Source organism: Phyllopteryx taeniolatus, chromosome 5 (assembly GCF_024500385.1).
Source record: "Phyllopteryx taeniolatus isolate TA_2022b chromosome 5, UOR_Ptae_1.2, whole genome shotgun sequence".
NCBI lineage: Eukaryota > Metazoa > Chordata > Actinopteri > Syngnathiformes > Syngnathidae > Phyllopteryx > Phyllopteryx taeniolatus.
Window position 1 is genome coordinate 8,056,854 of NC_084506.1, and position 19,949 is coordinate 8,076,802.

The 19,949-nt window shown below is 43.7% G+C and overlaps 1 protein-coding gene and 1 long non-coding RNA gene across 6 annotated transcripts in view; one reads left to right on the forward strand and one right to left on the reverse strand.

Annotated features, from left to right (window-relative positions):
- Positions 1–19,949, reverse strand: part of hipk2 (homeodomain interacting protein kinase 2) — a 75,886-nt gene that overhangs the window by 9,984 nt on the left and 45,953 nt on the right. The window contains exons 3-10 of one of the 4 annotated variants that reach the window (XM_061772791.1): positions 13,584–13,707; positions 12,984–13,103; positions 11,731–11,817; positions 7,459–7,643; positions 7,199–7,361; positions 4,976–5,105; positions 4,328–4,449; positions 1,485–1,612 (exon numbers count right to left, since the gene is read on the reverse strand). In XM_061772791.1, the coding sequence (XP_061628775.1) occupies positions 1,485–1,612; positions 4,328–4,449; positions 4,976–5,105; positions 7,199–7,361; positions 7,459–7,643; positions 11,731–11,817; positions 12,984–13,103; positions 13,584–13,707 (1,059 nt within the window). Of the gene's footprint in view, positions 1–1,484; positions 1,616–4,327; positions 4,450–4,975; positions 5,202–7,198; positions 7,362–7,458; positions 7,644–11,730; positions 11,818–12,983; positions 13,104–13,583; positions 13,708–19,949 lie in introns of all 4 variants that reach the window. The other 3 variants (XM_061772790.1, XM_061772789.1, XM_061772788.1) reach the window with 3 other exon arrangements.
- LOC133477721 (uncharacterized) lies at positions 352–11,623 on the forward strand. Of its 2 annotated transcripts, none has more exons than XR_009788461.1 (5): positions 352–574; positions 704–795; positions 1,491–1,620; positions 10,289–10,417; positions 11,122–11,623. It is a non-coding gene; the product is annotated as an uncharacterized LOC133477721 (long non-coding RNA). The 2 variants fall into 2 exon arrangements; XR_009788460.1 differs by lacking the exons at positions 10,289–10,417; positions 11,122–11,623 and adding exons at positions 2,644–2,879; positions 4,262–4,372.

Genomic DNA, 19,949 nt, shown 5'->3' on the forward strand with positions numbered 1-19,949 from the left:
GGATTTCCTTACATAAATAATACCTCTTCTTGGAACAACAAAAGATAATATATTTCCATTTTGTGGAAGAGAATGACATATTAGTAAAGTCAACTTTTTATTTTAAAATGTACAACTTCTAACCCCTGTGGTCTGTTCAAATCCTTAACATTTTCATATAAACGTTTTTTTTTTTTTTTTTTTTTTTTTAAGTTTAACTCCAGTGTAGGTTAATTTTAAGAACCTCTTAAAAACATATGTAGATACATGAAAATGTAACCACGCACAGTAATAACCAGAGGGCGTTAAATACAAGATCTATTATCGTAGTTCCTCCCCCCCCCCCCCCGCCCCCACCATGAGCCAGCAGGTGTCAGTAGTAACTTTAAAAAACAAAACAAAAAAAAAACACAAAGAAGATAAGATGATTAGAGGGAATACGTGAGGTACAGAGCAAAGAGGGAGGGCAGAGGAGCTGACACCAGCTGCGGAGTGATAGCTCTGCAGAGGAAGTGCCACACTTTCCTGATTGTCTCTCTGTGGACCGCAGCGCTACAGCAGGAGGAGAGGGAGAGACAAGCGAGGAGAGCAGGAGGTGGGTTGGGGGACAACGGGGGGTGGGGGTCATCACAGATGGACGGTTGAGAATGAGTCTAAACATACATGTCCCCCGCAACTCTGCACATACACATTATAAACCCACATCCTGCTTCTCTCTCTGCAGATTGCCTTCTCGCTTCAGTCCATCCATTTTGTCAAGGCGTCTCACTGACAAGCATCGCGTGTCTCCGTGTTCGTCTTACCCATCTCCCGTAGGTGAATCTGCGCTTAGAAACGCACTAGTGTTCTCGTGATACGATAAAGATAAAGGACAGGCTGTCAGGGAGATACCGACTCCTCAGTCAATCACTTTTCCATCTTCATATATTACTTTTGGAGCTCTAACAGCCATGAAGACGATTCTGTGATTTATTGTGCTGTGTCTGTCTTAAAACTATGAATGCCTTCGTATTCTAAAAGTGTTAAAATGACAAAGTTTGGAGACACTTCTTCATGATATTAAATGACAGAGTGTGTGGAAACCTTGCTTGGAGCATGTTGACAGAGGACCACAGTAGGGATGCAAAAGAATAAAACATTTCTGGCACATTTTTGTCGGGTTTAGCTGGAGTATTGTATTTTTTTCCCCTTTAAACTCTTAAAGAAGAATGTACATTTTGCATTGGTTCATTTGTGAATCTAAATTTGATTAAGTTATTTCAATGCACAATAGAAAACATGTGGACTAGAATGAACAAATGTTGTACTACCATTGGCCTTCATGTGATGTAATGTGATGGAGGAATGCAGAGTGCATACTGTCGCCTATGTAAGAGTATAGCCCTGTGTAAGTAGCATGCTGTTTTCATGAGACTGCGGGATGTTTTAAAGTAACCCTAGCCACAACACACACACAGGGTCAAGACGGGCCGAGTAGTTTAAAGGGAGGAACTGCTGTTGTTTACCTCCAGTTGCTGAGAGGCTGTGCACTGCTCATGGAGTCGGGGATGACGGCGGCATGCTGAACGGAGCTGTGAGTGAGCTGCTGCCAGGCTGGAGGCAGCAGGATCTGCTGGGTGCCGCTGGGCCAAGCCTGCTGAGGTAGGACGAGACACAATAAATAGACAGTGGAAATGAAAAAGGCAGCAAAGGGAGAGACATTCATCTACTGTGGAAAGTTTATGTCGAAACATGAATACATGAGATCTTGGGATGATCAGTTTTAAGGGTGTGATGGATCCAAGTCTCACAGCAATGGCGAAGCAAAAACAGGAACTAATATTGGCCTCAAGAATACACTCTTTGACAAAAGAGATAAGACCAGGACTGAACTACATTTGCATGTTTTCTGTGTGTGTGTGTGTGTGTGTGTATGTGTATCCATTTGTGACAGACTAGACTTCAGTTTTTAGTTATTCAAGTTGTGGCAAAAGCAACTTTGGCATTTGTAAACAAGAGAAACAGGCACGGTGTGTGTGCGTGCGTGCGCACGTCTGCTTGCCTGAGCATGTTTGTGTGATACTCTGTGTAACACTAATAGTTGAATGCAGTTCTATTGATTAGTACTTTAATGTCAGGGCTACTGAATCGTTCATTTAATACCCTTTGCGCATCAATTTACAAAGGCATCAGTATGCGCTGCGGTGCATGTACGTTTAAATATTGTGAAAGGAAGACAGAAAAGAGCAAGCATGAGAGGGGGGCCATACAGTATGCAAAGCAGCTAATCGGCACACATGGCGAAATTCCCCCGTATTTATTTATTTTTGTATTATTATTATTACACTTTTTTAAAAATCTCTTTACTTTGGATGCTTTGGCTGAGGATGTTTCCTTTGTCCAAGTCTGCCATTGCAGGCGGCGTCTTCCTCCTCGGTGATTTCTAATGGAACATTCTGGCGCTTGAGATGATGGCCTTTACCTCTAAGGCTTTTTATCAACATGCCATTATGACACGCTAATCCATCCATCCATCTCCTGCTCCTCCTCCTCCTCCTCTTGCTCACTCTATCTCCACTCGTGGCTCTCTACATGCCTCTCTCACTTGGCGTCTGTGTTGTGTAACCAGTCTGTCTGCCCTGAAATGGTAACCCAGTTAAGAGGCCCTTTTTTTTCTACTCACAGAGCCCACCAGCACTATCAGCAGCCTGCCGCCTCCCACCTCAACCCAACCAACGCTCCCCGGGTGAAAGCCCTTTGTCACCTCGGGGCTCTGAAAGCCACAGCTCTCACTCCCTGATTGTTTCCACATTTTCTGCATTCCTGCACCAGATAAAAGTTCTGTTGGTTTCCCTGCCACACTGCTTTGGGGCGTTCTTCTCCGTGCACCCCCATGAAGGTTGGGGCATACCCTTTAAGAGGTGGGCATAGTGGGCATCGGGGGGCAACACTGAGGCAAATGTGGTGAGAAAAGAAAAGCAAGCCACCACCAATCGACCCAAACCAGAGAGACCTCACACAGTGAAAGGAATAAACACAGGGATACACACATACAGGCAGTTATTAGGTGTGCTGCATGCTGGCCCATATAAACCATCTGCTAATGTTAACGACTACCTCGTGCCTTTTTTGAAAATGCATCGACACACAGAGGGTTTGGTGTCGAAAAGCACAGTGGGGATCTGCACTTGAAGCATCGAAAAATGTTATTTACATTTCCTGCGCTCTTTACCAGACATGAAATTTTGTCCTAAGGAGATTCATTATGTATCGAAGAATTTGGTGAATCTATGAATTATCTGGTCTTTCGGGGGCCCAATTCAAGCTTCCCCTGACCTCTTAAGGTCCTCTGAGGCCTCTAATTCGGAGCGGCTGATTCAGAAGCAGCCCTGGAGCTAATCACCATTTGGTATCTGACAGATTAAGCCACCATAGAAACACAGGCATGCTCTCACACACATACACACACACACACTCAAGGGCTTTGCCGCCTGTGTGCCTGCCTGCCTAATGCATGATTAACTGGAGATAAGGGAGTGCTTCAAACTCCCATGATTCTCAGAGATATTTAAAGCCTTACTGGAAATTTCCAAGGGGAAGAAGGCGGAGTGGTGATGGAAGTGCTTGACAGTGCACATTCACGCTTTCTTCCTATAACATTCCATTAACAGCGAAATGTCACCAACTCCACTGTGCAGTGCAGGGTTCAGTGAAGGCCTTCTGTGTGAAAGGCCCTTGCCCAATGTGCTCCAAAGTGTAGCAGTTTCAGCTTCCAGGAGAGCAAAGCTGCATAGACAGCCAGTGAGGGAGCGAATGGAAGCAATGCAAGGGAAAGCTCAACCTAAATGCACTCCAAAAAAAGAAGGGCAAAAAAGCTGGCAGCAGTGACCAGGTCATCAACATTTCTAGCCTCTCATCGATAGTATTTTTCGTTTCGTTGTGAAGGTTTCCAAATACCAGATGCCGAGATGTTTTTTCTTCTTCTACAATATCAGTAACTGACAAGCACTTCAATCATTAAATCTATACCGTAAGGACAACTATATTGAGACACAGCTCCTGATCAATAGGAGGTACGACTGCACAACAAAAGTCCACGGTGGCACGGAAGAGTTCTTATTCAACCTCTTCAAACAACTTTGGCATGAACTACAAAAGAGTTCCGACCTCTCTGATGTCCGCCAGTGTCCTCTAACTTCACAAATGTTCTTCAGAAAGATTGGACAAAAAGAAAATCTTTCAAAAAGTCTTCCCAGAAGTGTGGAGGCTGATTTGTACTTTCCTTCATTTTAACTTTCTGTAGGTGGAATGGCCCATTTCTGCCCACACAGTGTATATTAGTATAATTTCAAATGGAATGCCTTTGTACCTGAGTAAGGAGGCCTGGTTGGATCTGCAGAGGCTGGGCGCCGGGGGCCTGTGTCACTATGGGAACAGCATTCTCCATCCGCATGGAGAAACCGTTGTGCTTGGAAGGCGATGCCTGCAGTCCTGTGAAAGAGCAGAAAACAAACAAAAGGATGTCAACAAATTTTAATTCAGCAACTCTTATTAGAAGAAGGGAATGATTGCGTTCCGAATTGTACCATCTATTTCAGAGAATATTAACAAAGAGAAAAATAAAAAGGATTGCCTCAAAGCAATCTTGGCTGTGGGAAGTGTTGAACATTTATTTATTGCCTTTTCAAGTTAGCATGGTCGAGTAAAACTGACACTGCTGGGAGTGCAGTTGGCTGAGCTTCGCAGCTAAAAGCAAAAACATGTCAGAAAGAAAAAACATGTCTTTGCACATGGGAGAACACAAAAGCTGACTAAAAACGGATGAATTTGACTCGATAACTAAGTTGAGTCTTGAAACAATGACTACTTTTAAGCTTAATAGTCACCACTTGAATGTATTTACATAAACAAAAACATTGTGGAAATATGTTGGGTTTTGGCTTCAGATCTCCAAAGGCTTTGTTTTTATCACAGTTCCCTGTGCGCTAATGCATTCTGACTGCTACGACCTTTTTACCTTGGAAGCCAGGAGGACAGACGATGAGCGCCTGCTGGAAGGGATCGGGCCGGGCAGCGCAGAGCTGAGGAGCCCCCGTCTGCAGGGGCACGCTCCTCTGGGCCACAGCTGCCATGGAGGCAGCGGAGGGCTGGTAGAGTGCAGATTGGTAGTTTAATATGGAGACATCGGGACTTGCAAAGGAAAGGGTGGAATTGTTGGTGGAGGAGGGAGCCAGGTTGGTGGCCTAAAGGAATGATGGAACCAAAATGGGGGGGGGAATGAGAGGGTGACACTGAAGTGAGTAGCGGGTAGAATTGCTCCAAGGTGTGAAAAACAATAAAGATTAAAGGAGGCACAATCATGCCATCAATAGAAGGTGGATTGCCAGGTACTGATGGAAACCCAAAAAAAATAATGACAGACAATCAATGCGCAAAATCTGAAATTAATCAGGCATGACGGAGCACCACTCCACGTTTAAACTAAATGAATGTATTTTGAGAATAGTGTGATTCTGCTGTGCAACAACAGTTACGCTATAAGCAAACGACATGATCTGAATAAAGTGACCAGCACTTCGCACGCTGTGCGTTTCTTTGAAACAATGCGACGTTTAGCAAGAATTGTTGCATTCCATAGATTCAAATATCTGTTTAAAAACGATACAAAATCACAATGAGCCTCTGTAACGAGCTGCTGGGAAATCTGGCATTTCATGTCGCAGCCTACAAATCAATATGCCTGACACGAGTCATTTTTCACCTCCAACAGTCATTCATCAATTATGTAACCTTCTCACCCAAGTCCAACATGTCTTGACCATAAATTAGGCGTGTGGAATACTGCAATTCCCAGGCTTCCCAAATTCAAACACGTTTGGAGACACTTTTTGCTCAGTTTATGCACATTATTTGCTTTGAAATACATCACCACCGTTTCGCCTTTTCATGACATGCGCACATATGGCCGGACATAAATACATAGCCAGCATTTTCATTTTTCATTTACTGTCTTTAACGTGCTCGATGAATACAAGGGGAGGGAACATAATCAATATGGCACTGTGACATTCATCATAAACAAGTGAAAGAATCTAAATACAAGGCAAAGATGATGTCCTGCTTTGCAAATAATCATCTGTTTGTAAGATCACCAGAACTAAAGGATAGTTAATCTGTGTAAGTCACAGCAAAAAATCAAGTTACATCCTACGGAGCGTGAGAATAGAATTGAAGATAACCATATTTAGATTGATATGCTAGTAAACAGGTTTGGGATTTGGAATTTAAATCCTGGCAAAGTCAAAAGTCAGCAGTCCCAATTCCCCGCCATGCAGAAGAGGTAAAGCGCCACGAGCTCAAACCAGGGAAAATGGAGAGAAATGAAGAAGATAGAGGAGGACAGGAACGAGAGAAGGGAAGGAGACGAAAAGGGATTGTCGAGGCCTTAAAGCGCCAGAATGCAAGATAAGCAGGAAGCAGGGCTTGTCATGTGTGCAATCAGCACTTTGTGACAATCCCATAGGACCTGGCTGCAGACGGAAACGCAGCCAGACAGCTATACAAGGTAGAAAGGCGGGATCGTAGGCCAGGAAATGTGCACACGCATGGGGGAAAAAAAAAGAGGCAAACAGCTGGTTATGAGCTGCTAAAGCTCGTCACATTTAAAGCATCAATATGTAGTCATTTTTTGCTTAGATGAAAGCTTCAAAACCATTTGCATACATGGTTTGAAATACCGAGAACAGCATTTCAGTTGCTCCGGATCACCTGTTAGGAGGTCAATTATTTTTGTCTGTTGTCATTTGCCTGTGGTGACACTAATGCTACTTTGGAGTTGTGTGCAGTGCCTCGACAAATGCTCATGCATGCAAAAATGATGACATTTTACAATGACTGGTAGGTTTCCTAGTGTCACATGAATTGGCTTGCCATCTTCGCTTCTGATCAAGTCACTATCTATTAACAAATTCAAGTCTTACTGCCGTCAATTTGTAATGAGCCAAAGTAGGGGCTCAAAAGTAAATCGCACTTTACAACAGTAGGGGGAGCCCTGGGGCTAAAACACATGCACTGTCCATTACTGGCCAACACGGTTCTCGACTGAAATGAAAGGAATTGCTCATTGTCAGCATGCACATATGAGGCTGGGGTCGTCCAGTATTGCAAAGACAGATTTTACACACCAATACATGTCACTGTTGCGTGACAGACGGAGGACAAAAAGGGTGTTGAGTGTCACCTGGCTGTGCACAGTGTTGAGCTGGTTGTTGAAGGTCATGGTGAGGTTGGTGGAGGTGCTGGGGGCCACGTGGGCGATGAAGGGCGTCTTGCTCTGGTTGACCGTGTCGTACATGTTGACGCGGCGCTTACAGATCTCCATATTCTGGAAGCATGATTTCACACTAGAAAGTGACAAAAGAGGGAATGCTGAGTGGCAGATACAAATACACCATCAAAGAAGAAGACATGGAGATAAATTGGTCAAATAGGAGTTCATACTGAGTGCTGTGCGGGAAATCGAGGAGATGCGACATGGTAACAAAAGGATGGTTGAGTGTTTCAATAGGTGTGATTCTCTTGTCTGCGTCAATGGTCAGCATCTTGGTTAACAAGTCGATGAACTCCCTCCTGTCAGCTTTCTCTGCCAGCAAGTCGCTCCCCTCCAGATCTGACGTCATGTTCACCTGCAGGCAGCGAATAGCGGAACAGTCAAGTGCGCATGCTTGTGTATTTGTAGAAGGTTGAACATGAGAGAAAATCCCCACGTAGCTTTTTCCCATGCTGGAAAAATCTGCAACCTCATCAATTCAGGTGTCACCAGGCCTTGCTCTGGAGTGACATTATAAACATTTGCAGTGCTATTTGTAGTGCCACTTGAAACATCTATACAGTATATCCATTGCTGAGTTGTGAAAACACGAGTTAATAAGAAACTGAGAATTCGACATCTGGTTAGTGGGGCGGAGAAAGAAGAGATTCATCCATAAAGGACACCATTCTGCAGAAAAAGCTGACATGGCAAAGTGAACCTAAACGCGTTCAGAAGCATCACGTGCCTTAATATGTCTTTAAACCTTGTGGCTCAGGTTGTGGCTAAATGCTAGTTTGAGCAGCACATTCCTGCTCGCATGCAAAGTTACATGGAGAGCGTGCATTGCTTTAACTTCGGGTCTTCTATCTTGCACCTGGGGCCACGGATCAGCCAAAACAGAGCGGAAAACTGCTCATTGCGCCAACTAATTGAATCTGCAAGTTCAATGACAATATGCAAGCTCACCTGGAAGGTCTTTTCTTTCTGCTGTTTCCTTGTGTTGAATTTTGGTTACTGCTAAATGCGCCATCAATTTTCTATGGCACTTATCTTGTTCCGACTGACAAGGCAAGTCTATCGTGGTCTCACCTCTCAGGGGGAGAGGCACTACAAGTTAAAGACTGAACAGCTGTCGCAGGAATGACACAGGAAAAGACAGTTATTCCCACCTATTGGCAAGTTATAGTCTTTAACGAAACATGTTTTTGGACGATGGAAGGAAGAGGGGAAATGTTTTGCAGCCCAATATATCTTTTTTTAATCGATAGTTATTTTTCTCCACCTAAATGTGATGGGACCATTCTCGTCACAAAACAGAAAACAATTGCACACAAAAACAAACAAACAGATGAAGCGATGTCAATGAAAACACAACCTCATTAGTGAAAGTAATGATTTATTACAGCTCCTCTGCGCCCTGCCAACAAGCAAACTAAACAACGTGGAAAAGATTGGACTTGCTGCGCATCATTCCCTGTGTTGAAACAAGCACCAAGGTCATGATATAGCTGCTCTTTGTTTAAGCCAACACGATTGTCAGGCAGTGCGAGGACACTGCGAGCAGACAGGCAGCCTTGTTTACCGTGACATGCAGAGGAACAGGTCTGCTTTCATAAAGCTACAAGCGCTTATCTGCAGGCCTGCTCCAGGGGCTATCAGATGCGCTGCCAGTCAACACCACAAATCTGATGCAATTCTTTTTCCCCATGCGTGTTATTCAGAGTTGTGACCACACCTCCCTGGAGCGATAAAGGAATAATCTGCGGAATGGGGTGGGGAATAATCACGTTGTCCTCAGATAGAGGAAGAGATGACTTTGAGAAAGGCGCACATGCAGAGTTGGTCAATAAAACTAGAGAAGAACTATGGATCATGTGAGATTTTGTTACCATTCTATTCAAATATAATGATATCATTTCAATATCCTTCTATTTCGTTCTATATCTTTATACTGCGTATTATTCAAAATGATTTTTATTTGATTTGCTCTTGAAATAATGCTGTTTTAGTGCCTCGCAATTGGGCACACAAAGTATATTTTGAATAAAGTTACAAATAAGGGCAGGATAGCCATAAGGAGGAGGAATGTTGGCCTTGCGTGTGAACAACTGTTGGATGGAGCCACATCTGCGTCTTGAGGAGCACTGACACGCCAATCAGGAGTGAAGACAGGGGCGGCAGATGGGGCACACAAAACCGAAGGAGACGTGTGGCAAAGCGAGCAGGATGCTGACCTGCATGCAGCTCTCGAGTACGAATAAAACTGCCAAAGTGACGACAATAACAGACGAAAGAAGAGCACTAACAAAGAGAGAGCGCATACGCCCGCCAAAGCTTGACCATTTGTCGTCAGGGAAGTGAGTTCGTAAAGGGTGCGACTGTGAGAGTTATAAAAGTCGGACAGTATAAAGTGGCGGGGGATGCAGTTCCATTGTGCTTGTACTGTATATAAGGTACTAATGCACATTACAGAATGTCTGCCAATTGCCAGACAGTTCGACAGGAGGGAGACGTGTGCGTTCTAGCAGCTTTCAACGATTTGACACAATATGTCAGTCACATCATTAAAGAATTAAAACGGAAGATAGTTTTAGTCATCCATTCTTTTCCACCTATTGCTTTTGTGACCTATATGTAGGTCATATATAGAGCAATAGACTGTAGAGATTTTGAAGCATGGGAGCCCCGAGTAGAGTCAAGCATTCTGCCCTTCCTCCCACCTATATGAGGCTTCCAATTCATTTCAGTTAGAAGGTCTCAAATGTACTCAAAATTAGATATACTTGGGACTAATGCCTCGCCACATTTCCCACAACAGAAAGGAGGTTTATTATCTTCCTGGCATCCGCAGCCCTCTTGTCTTTCAGGGCCTTTAGCTATGTCATCCATTATACACGCAGGGACAGATGTCCACAACACAGACTTGTTTATACGGGAGGATAGCGAGATGGGGCAAAGTCGGCAGTTTTGGACCACATTACGCTTGTTCAGCTTTATCTACTCTATGTGTTTTGGTAGTAAGCTGAGTCGGGCCGCAACAGTGAGAGGAAGACGGGTGATGGAGCTCGCGTCGGAGACAAAGATGACCCGGGGGATATATCAACACTCGTGCAGGCTGCCTTCATTAAACTATGGGCTGCATGTACTGTAAGTGTGTTTGCATGGCAACTGTAAATTCAACAAGCCCAGGCAGTGATAAAATCTTGTACTGGCCGAGAGCGTGTTATTCCAGACAGGCCTCAGAGCCGCCATGGGCTCGACTGGACAACCGTAATTGTCCCCATCACTTATGTACCTGCATGTACCCACATGGACAGTTTCCAGAGGCTGCAGCTGCTCGTGCATCAAGATGAGCACATTTCAAAGCAAATAGTTCACCGGCTTTGTCGTTATCAGGGGCAGAATCAAGCAGCATATCAGACGGGACTCTTGGAGAGGCAAAGGGGGGGGCCTGGGAAAAATAATGTAACTTTCCATTCCCTTTGTCGTATCTGGTAGCAGAAGCACTATTTGGCTGAGCGAGAGCAAACAAATGCTCACTATCATCTCAGTGTCAGGCATGTCCTATCAAAATGTCATGGCTACATGTGAAGTTTCCCACCGTGGAGGGGAGAGTTCACTGGGTGTCGCAAGGAAAAGTGACATTATGGCATCGTGTTCGTTGTCGATGTAGATTTATTGCAAGTCACTTCCTGCTGTTACACAGTGTCATCAAAACACATTCTCACTTATGACCTGGACAACTTTTTGCTAACATGAAAAGCACAAGCAATATTATGGATGCATTCGGATTAGGATTTCTAATATCCATCCATCCATTTTCTGTACCGCTTATCCTTGCCTATCCCCAGGGTCGCGGGCGTGCCGGAGCCTATCCCAGCTATCTTCGGGCGAGAGGCGGGGTACACCCTGAACTGGTCGCCAGCCAATGGCAGGGCACACAGAAACAAACAACCATTCACACTCACATTCACACCTACGGGCAATTTACAGTCTTCAATCAACCTACTACGCATGTTTTTAGGATGTGGGAGGAAACCGGAGTGCCCGGAGAAAACCCACGCAGGCAAGGGGAAAACATGCACGCAGGCTCCACACAGGCGAGGCCCGGATTTGATCCCCGGTCCTCAGAACTGTGAGGCAGATGTGCTAACCAGTCTTCACCGTGCCGCCGATTTCTAACATGTTACCAATATTTCTTTTAAGTTGTAAAGGGAATAAAAAGCTCCAATCCACAACATATCATTTTCTTGCGGGGGAAACAACCCAGCACAGTTTCCAATCTATGCCGTGGTGAGATGAACGGAATCACACTGCTTCTTAGAAATGTCATGAAATAACCCCATTACTCAAGTCTGGTATACCGTATGTAAATCCAGGATACATTATTTATTTTTGTTTTTTGTTTTTAGCTGTCACGTCTGTTAAGAGTGGTGCTTTGTGATATTGAAACCACATACCTGGGCCATATCATCCAAGCAGTTGAAGATGTACTTGCGCGCCTCCTTGGACTTGATCCCTGTTTCTCCCTCATGGTCCTCAGGAGTCTGTTGGGGATATAAAGCAGATGTTCCTCTCACACCCTCAACACGCTTCCCCTCTAGACCCGCACTATTTATATCTGACTCATTGTAGCCTCTTGTCGCTGATGTACAGCAGGACTCATCTTGCCCACTGAGCAAAGCCCTGGGTCACATACAAACGCTCATCTAGCATCCTATGATTGGGGCAATGCTTGCAAATGCATGAGCAAATATACAGTTAGTTGCACAGGAGGTAGGGATGACTCACCAACCCGTGCATAAAGTATGGGCTGTACCGTATGTTTGCATGTGCATGTGTTTATGTGGTAACATGGTAAAAATGTTCAAAAATCACAATATCTTTGGTATATCCTTCCAAAAGTAATATTACAAAAGATTGTTCACACTGAATACATGACGTTTAAAATACCATCTGCACATCAACACAGCTGTTGATAGATTAGACACCATGACTTCATAATAAAGATAATCAGTGACTTTCTGCACATGACATTCTACAGGCTCAAGTTCAAGCACTCGTCACGTTGCTTTCAAGCACAGCTGTCACATGCTGTAGATATTGACACATACATGATACATCGAGAATAAATCACAGCCAGAGAAGAATGACAATACAAACATTGAATTGGGTCGGGAAGTAAATAATAAAACTTGGAAGCACTGTGGTTAAAAATCATGTTCCAGGAAGAGATGTGTTTGATAATAAATTCTGAATTCTGAAATTCAATGGCATTTCCATGAAGCTCAATTTGACAGGAAAAACAGTGAGGCAAATTCAGAAAAGCGTTTCAGGATAATAGCGGTCTCGTGGATAAAGTGATGCACCCATCATGCCTTTTTCCTATCATACAAAACTGTATTTGCATTGTTCTTTTCTGCTTTAATGACAAGGACAATTATCCATTGGCACAAATGGTACAATATTACTTTAGGGAGAATGAGATGCCATCTAGACCTTTAACCCCATTGAAAATCTTTCACATGGTCTGCAAAGGACTTTGCGCAGTGATCTGACTCGCTTATCACTGATACAAAATCTTGGCCAGAAATTCAAGCAAAAAAACACTGTAACATTGTATAATTCGGTCCAAACTGTTGTGTGTGTGAGTGTGTATTCTTTGCATGTGTCTGTGTTTTTTGTTCACGATTTTAGATGAGTTCGGATGTACCTTAAGTCTCCACAGAGGATAGGTGGAGTCTGTGTCTCTGTTGAAGAACCTGGTGGTCTTTGTCCCTGCACTCAACAGATATTCAGCAGGCAGACCCTGAGTCTGTGAGATGTACCGGATCTTCAAGACAAAAAAAAAAAAAACAAAAAAAAAAAAATAAAAATAAAAAGTTCAAGGGTGCTGTTCTTTCTGTAGTTTGAGGACAAAGAAAGAACATTTGAGGAAACTAAGAATCCAAGCAACAGTTCAAATGTAGCAATGATTTACAAATGAGACATTTTGCCAAGCTTGTGTTCAATCTAACAAGTTTGTTTGGTGTTGAAGCAGAACTCTGCCATGATCTTGCCATGGATTCTGATTGAGGGAATTCAGCAATGTCTCGCTCTGGAGCACAGGGGCCCACTAATTGGGCAAGTGGCACAGCGGCATATGTTCCTACAAACAGGGGTGTCGTGCAAGACTCATAAGGGCTGTTGTGGGGATTGAAGCAACCCATAAAAAAATTAAAATAAATCCCACTGACAGCACACATGTATGCTTATGAAGTGTGTGCAAGCATCCAAACAACCAAGCATGTAAAGTCAACTGAGGGTCCAATACCTGATCGTACTCCGAGGCTCCAGGATAGAGTGGCCATCCCAAGAAGAGCTCAGCTATCACACAGCCAAGGGACCACATGTCTATCGCCTCACAGAACGGCAGGCCCAGGATGATTTCCGGAGCTCTGTGTGGTGAAGGTGGAGGAGGAGAAGAAGAAGAAGAAGAAACATTGCATTAAAAAACAGACCATCAGTTTCAGGGGGGGGGGGTTTCCCTCACTTTTTTCTCATTATTTTTAATGTGATCATATTAGATGGAACTGCTCCTATCATAATAGAACTTTTCTGTGACTGACACTTATATTAAAACCTCACACACACACACACACACGCACGTGTGACAGAAGCGGCAGGCATGCAAAGAGCTTATTTTTCACACATAATGTGAGCCTGCTGAGAGACGCCAAATGTACTAAGTGAAAATTCAGAGCCAGAGAAGTGAGCTGTCCATAAATAGGAGCAATAATCTCAAAGATACCAACTAACGGCATCATCTTTCGACATAACTACACATTACTGACATGAGAAAATGTAGGATTTTTAAATAGATTTTTATTTATTTTTTCTAGAACCGTGATTATCATCTACAATCGTCCATCTTCAGATGAGCCTGCACTACAACAATCACAGAGCCCAACCAGAGGCCGGGCATTCCGAATAGGAACAAGAAGAGCGCTGAATCCTCGCCGACTTGGGGCTAGATGCGAGGTACAACCTGGATTGTGTAAGTCATTTGCAGATACCCCGAGAAAACCAGCACAAACACCAGGAGAACATGCAAACTCCCCACCGTACATAAAACCTAAAATCGCTCGAGCGCACATGAAATTCATTCTCTTTTAGTTGGTTCCATTAATTTCAGTATGTTTGTGTCAATTTCTCACATGGGCTTGTCCCAGTACGTGCAGACGTACAGTGGTGCACAAAGATCAGTAGACGAGATAAATATCTATGATTAAATGAAAGAGGAATCATGTCCCACAACAGTCCTGAACCATTTCCAAATTCCAATTAACACGCCGTTATGGCCCATAGATATCTGAGCTGATACAAACACGTATGCTGCCAAACTAAAAACACTTTCAAGTCGTTCCCAAGAGCACTCTCTCTCTCCCAATGTGGATGTTTTAGTTCAAATCTATTTCCCAATTGTGAAATTTAATTCCCAAAAGAGAGAAGCAAGCACAGTTGCTCTCCCATTTATCAATCTGGACTATTTAGCAGAAATATCCTTGATTATCCATGAATGGCATAACAGCAAAACATGGTGTGACTGATTATGGAGTAGCGTTGCCACTGTGGATTATCAATACCGTGGTAAAAGTAAGGGAAACAAAGGACGTTGTAAACATTAGGATGAATGACGCTGGACGTCTGAGGTCTGCATCGGGGGTGATTTGCATGTGGTCCAAAGTTAAATGTATATAAATAACCTAAAGAAGCAAAATGTCAAATGGTAGCTGCCCCTGCTTGCTATTGACTGCTAAATGACACCAGGCTTAAATTCATTTACAGGTACACCAAAAGTAAGAATTTATAGAGACATCAACAAGGTAAGCATATTTGATTAAAACCAAACACATCTAGCATCACTATTCAAACCTACTGCTGAAATGATCTTACTCTAAAAATACAGCATTAACCTGAGAAAAATTCAATTAAAAAAACCAACAACTAAATATGTTACTTTTCTTTTAAGTACAATATTTATCACTTTATTACATGAGTAGCAGAGGCTAGTAAATGGGGCACCATTGGAGCAGCCACCAGGTCCAGAAAGCAGTTTTTGACACCATTGCACAAAGATAGAGACACCTTAACACACAAAAGGCCACATCTATAAAAGAACTTCGCCAGAGGCATCAAAGAGGCTGCAAGCAGGTGTGACCAGCAGTAACAGAGAAGGTTTGCTGAAAAGTGAGATGGACACCGGCGTGGTTGACCCAGAATGGCCTGTTAGTCTGGAATACCAGCCACCGTTTCGCTATGGTGGACGGCAATACTCTAATATGGATCTTTACTTATTTCATGGCAAAATGTTTTTCACTCACAAAACCCTGTTGGACAAAGACTTCTCTAGAGAACAGAGTTTAGGGGAAACATGCACACATAGCACCTTTATCTCCTCGTCCTTCATTTCATAAGCAGTGACTCGACTGTCTCGACTGTCTAACATACAGAAAATCATACGCAATTGAGCGGAGATGTGACAGTTGTGGTATTACGGTTGACGTCCAAGGCATAGACACTAGCTACTATAAACAAATGGAACATTAGGAAGTGATTAGTGCTTCAGCTTTAGTGAAAAGCTTCCGTGCACAAATGCGTAGTAGAGCTTCAAGGCCACATGAACTCTGCACCTGTGTGTGCTGGTGAAATGTGGTATGTTGACGTTATGCTTGGATCCATTTCAACCAAAACCTTCCTAGGTTACGCTCTAATACACTGCTTAGACCGTTGGTATGGCTACGCTGCATGGGGCTGCTCATGCCGGAAGCTCCTCTGGTTCAGCAAGCCACAAAGATAAAGAGAACGAGGCGGGTACGAGAGAGACCAGAGTGACAGGAAAAAGAAGAGAGGAGAAGGACATTGTTGCTCACGATGTCAAACTACAAATGTAAATCAACATCTGCCAGTGCAATGCTGCCATCACACCCGGCAGCAGCAGACCTTTCACTAGAACCAGTAGAGAATTCTTTTCCCCCCCTTTCAATATTACTGCGAGTGGTTAATAATTCATGCAGTCTGTGTGATATAGTTTAGACTGGTGCCAAATTGCACCTTAGTTCCGAGCCTTTTTAGTACCTTTTAAAGTAACAAACATGGATATGAAGCCTTGTCTTAGCCAACAATACCTTGTCTGTCAGTGGTCTTTTCACCTGGCAAGAAACAATATTGAAGTGCTTGGATACAACAGCTGATAAAATTGACATTTAGCTGACACTGACGATTCATCACCATGTAATCTGCAGCACTTTAAATTCATCTGCAGATGGCATCACATAGCACCTTTTAATGGGATGTCTCATGGTGCAGCAATATGCCACATGCAGCACAGACCTTGTGCAAACCTTTGGTCAGGGTCTTTCTTCGGATTTCAACGTGCCTTGATAAATCCTTAGTGTTTGGGTTCAAGGCATGGGCCCTCACAAAAGACAGAGTGTATGGAAAAGACGAGAGAGTGCATGCTCACATCCTCCCAGCTGGCTTAGTCATTGATAAGACCAAGTCCCTTAGGGAGTCAGAGATGGCACCACTCATGAATGGAGCCTTTCTTAGCCCCCTCTCACCCATCCCCACAGTCAGTGCAGAAAATCCCTACATGCCCCCCATCCCCCTGTTTCTACCTCACCCCCTCCATAGTACCCTTCTGCCAGCTAAACCCCCTTTCAAACACCTTCAAACTAGGGCATAGAGGGCCAGACTAGCCCTTCAAACCCTCCTCTCTGCCCTCTGCTCTGCTGAACCGTGCCTGTGCTTGGCTGGTCTGCAAGCCCACGCACACATTAACACACATGCGGACACACAGCTGACTTCACAGGCTGTGTGCATGTCAGGATGTATCCATCAGCCTGACCTTCCCTTAGCTTGGGTCCAGACGTGAGATTGATGGATCCCTGGAAGCCGAAAGCATTTACACACACAGAGTATAAACTCACAATCACACACAGAGACACACATATACACATGGACATGGTACACAATCTATAGTAGTGGATTCGATCTCTTTCATTGCAGCTTCAAAGACTTCATCATTGGCCCTAATGTAACTATGTTTTTTTTTTTTTTTTTTTTTTTTCTTTTTAATAGCCAGTCAGGTAGTTATACTGTAAGTGTGCAGCATGTACTGTATACTGGATGTAAATAACATCAACGGAGAGAGAGAGAGAGAGAGAGAGAGAGAGAGAGAGCTAGCCACCAGTAACATGAAAAAGCACTTCATGAGAAAGGAGCCCATCAGTAACTGTCCTCTCGAGCATTTGCTTTCTTCTTTCCCTTTCCTCCCCTCGCTTTGACTCTAACCCTCGCTCCATCCAGTGCTTTCCCCTCCCTAATGGAACAAGCTTGGGTCTGTGCTATGAATGGCTTCCTGGCTCTCCCTGGGTATTCATCTACATATTCATGCCCCCGAAGGTTCCTTCGCAGTCTTACTGAATGCAGACCATGGAGAAACATATTTTTCTAGCTATACTACACGGTGGTGATGGACTGTGAAATCAAAGTTTGGCCCTCCATCCCCTGCCACGCACCTGTGGCTTCCAGAAACCAACTCCATTCCCAGACACGCTTATGCTCCAAGTCTTTCCGACTTCTCCACCTGCTCTCATAACTTCAGCAATTGCTGTAGGAATTGTGTACGTGCCAGACATTAGATGCAGGGATCATGTAAATGCACATTTTTGCAGGCAATTTCCATTCTCAGAGCATCTGCTCCAGGTGGTTGAAGGACGGGGGCTGAATCTGGACAAGGCAACCTTTTTCACAGACCTTGAGAAATGTTGCCTCACTCTCTTAGCAGGGGCGACATTCCCGATGCTCAAGGTCCTGAAAACAGTCCTCCTCCTCCTTTTTTCCTTCCTCACGCTGAGAAAAACTGAAAAGTGAAAGTGCTGACAAGGCAGCCACTGCTTTACCTGTAAAAGTACAAGCAGTCCCAGTGGAGTGCGCAATGCATTACAACAAGACAAGTCAAAGCATGGGACAAAAAAGGGAAGCAGAGTGAGGGATAGGCACATCACATTAAATACGCAGCTGTCATGAAATAGCAGGCTATTCGCAACAGGGCTTGCTTGAAAAGGTAAAATTGCAGACGTGTCAACGTTTCAAAAGAAACTGTTACGGTAATACTTCTAATATGTCATTATACGGTGATGTAAACTATGAATTACTGATCTCACATGCTTTCATTGGTTGAGCCAACACAGCCTGACGTACAGTCTAGCGAAGGAGAGCAGTCAAGTACTGAAAGGTGTTTTTTCCTCTCTCCTCTTTCAGGTAGTAACATAATGAGGTGCTGCTCATCAGAGAGCCACCAGCTATTTTAAACACGGTACAAACTTAAGTTCTATTTTCAGTGTCACCACATATACAGTACGAGACATGGGCGGCTTTTCAAATGTTTGTAGCCAAGCTATAGACTTTATATGAGGTTTGTGGACTAAAGTATTGGGACTTTTGAAAATTAAAACAATGGGAACTGATAATGGATGCATTTGTACATGCGGTGGACTTTCTCCAGCCCCCTGCTGTAAAAGTACATGTTACACTGGTTTAAGGGGACCAACCCCTTAAAGATGGGCTGTATATGTGGAGCCACTCACTCGCTCACTTTCTAAGGATTTATGATTGGTTAATGATGGGAATCTGTCACAGAGTGATCCTTGAGAGCAGATGTAGGGAACACAGAGAGAATGTCTCCAGCCTTTTGCAACACTATTACGTTAGTGGACTGACTGTAAGACAGTATTAGCCCAGTCTGTACTGGCCAGACTTTGACCAAAGCCTGAGGCATGTGTCCAGCTTTGTCATACTTTTGTCTGTATATAGTCAGACTTCTGAGGAAATTAAGATCTGAAATTCATATCACATTCTGATATTTAAAAGTTCATACTAGTACAGGGATACATTTTTAGGGAAAGTGTTCAACGCTTCAAAATGATGGCCGTGCACCCTTTATACAGTCCCGATTATGCAGGGCCACACAACGAGCAAGCTATTGTGGACTAAAGCCAAACTAAAAAGCGGGAATGCAAACAGACGATAATGCATCCTTACAAGCAGTCAGTCAACCAGCTTAACCAGCTGGTGTGCTTGTCAGGGAGGCTGAGATGCATCACCGAAGCAGGCGGGGGGCGGACGGGGCATCTTGGGCAGTTAAGCAGCAGGATAACTGTGGAGATGGCACAAGCGGTCAAGTCAGACAGATGGAATTTGACTGCTTGCGGAGGGAGGATGCTAAACTGAGGCCTTGAACGCTTTGGAAAATGAAAGCATATGACACATTTAAATACATTCTGCTCCACCTTCATCAGCATCAGACAAAAACAAGAAACAGACAGACAAAGAAGACCCTTTGACAAACCTGGAAAATTCATTCACTGGACTAAAATATTGAGAGACATAGCTATTATAATTAGAGGGAGTAAAAATATGATTCAACCCTTTGTAACTACAGACTTTCATTTCATGGTATTTACATCTAGATGTGTTAAACAACTCAGGACAGAGCAACTTTTGCTTGAAGCCACCCACCTTTCAAGTGAGCAAATGTATTAGAACAGACATGATTAAATTAAATTAACGTGAATAACATTTAATATTTGGTGGCATAACCCTTACTTACAATAACTGCATCAAGCGTGCGACC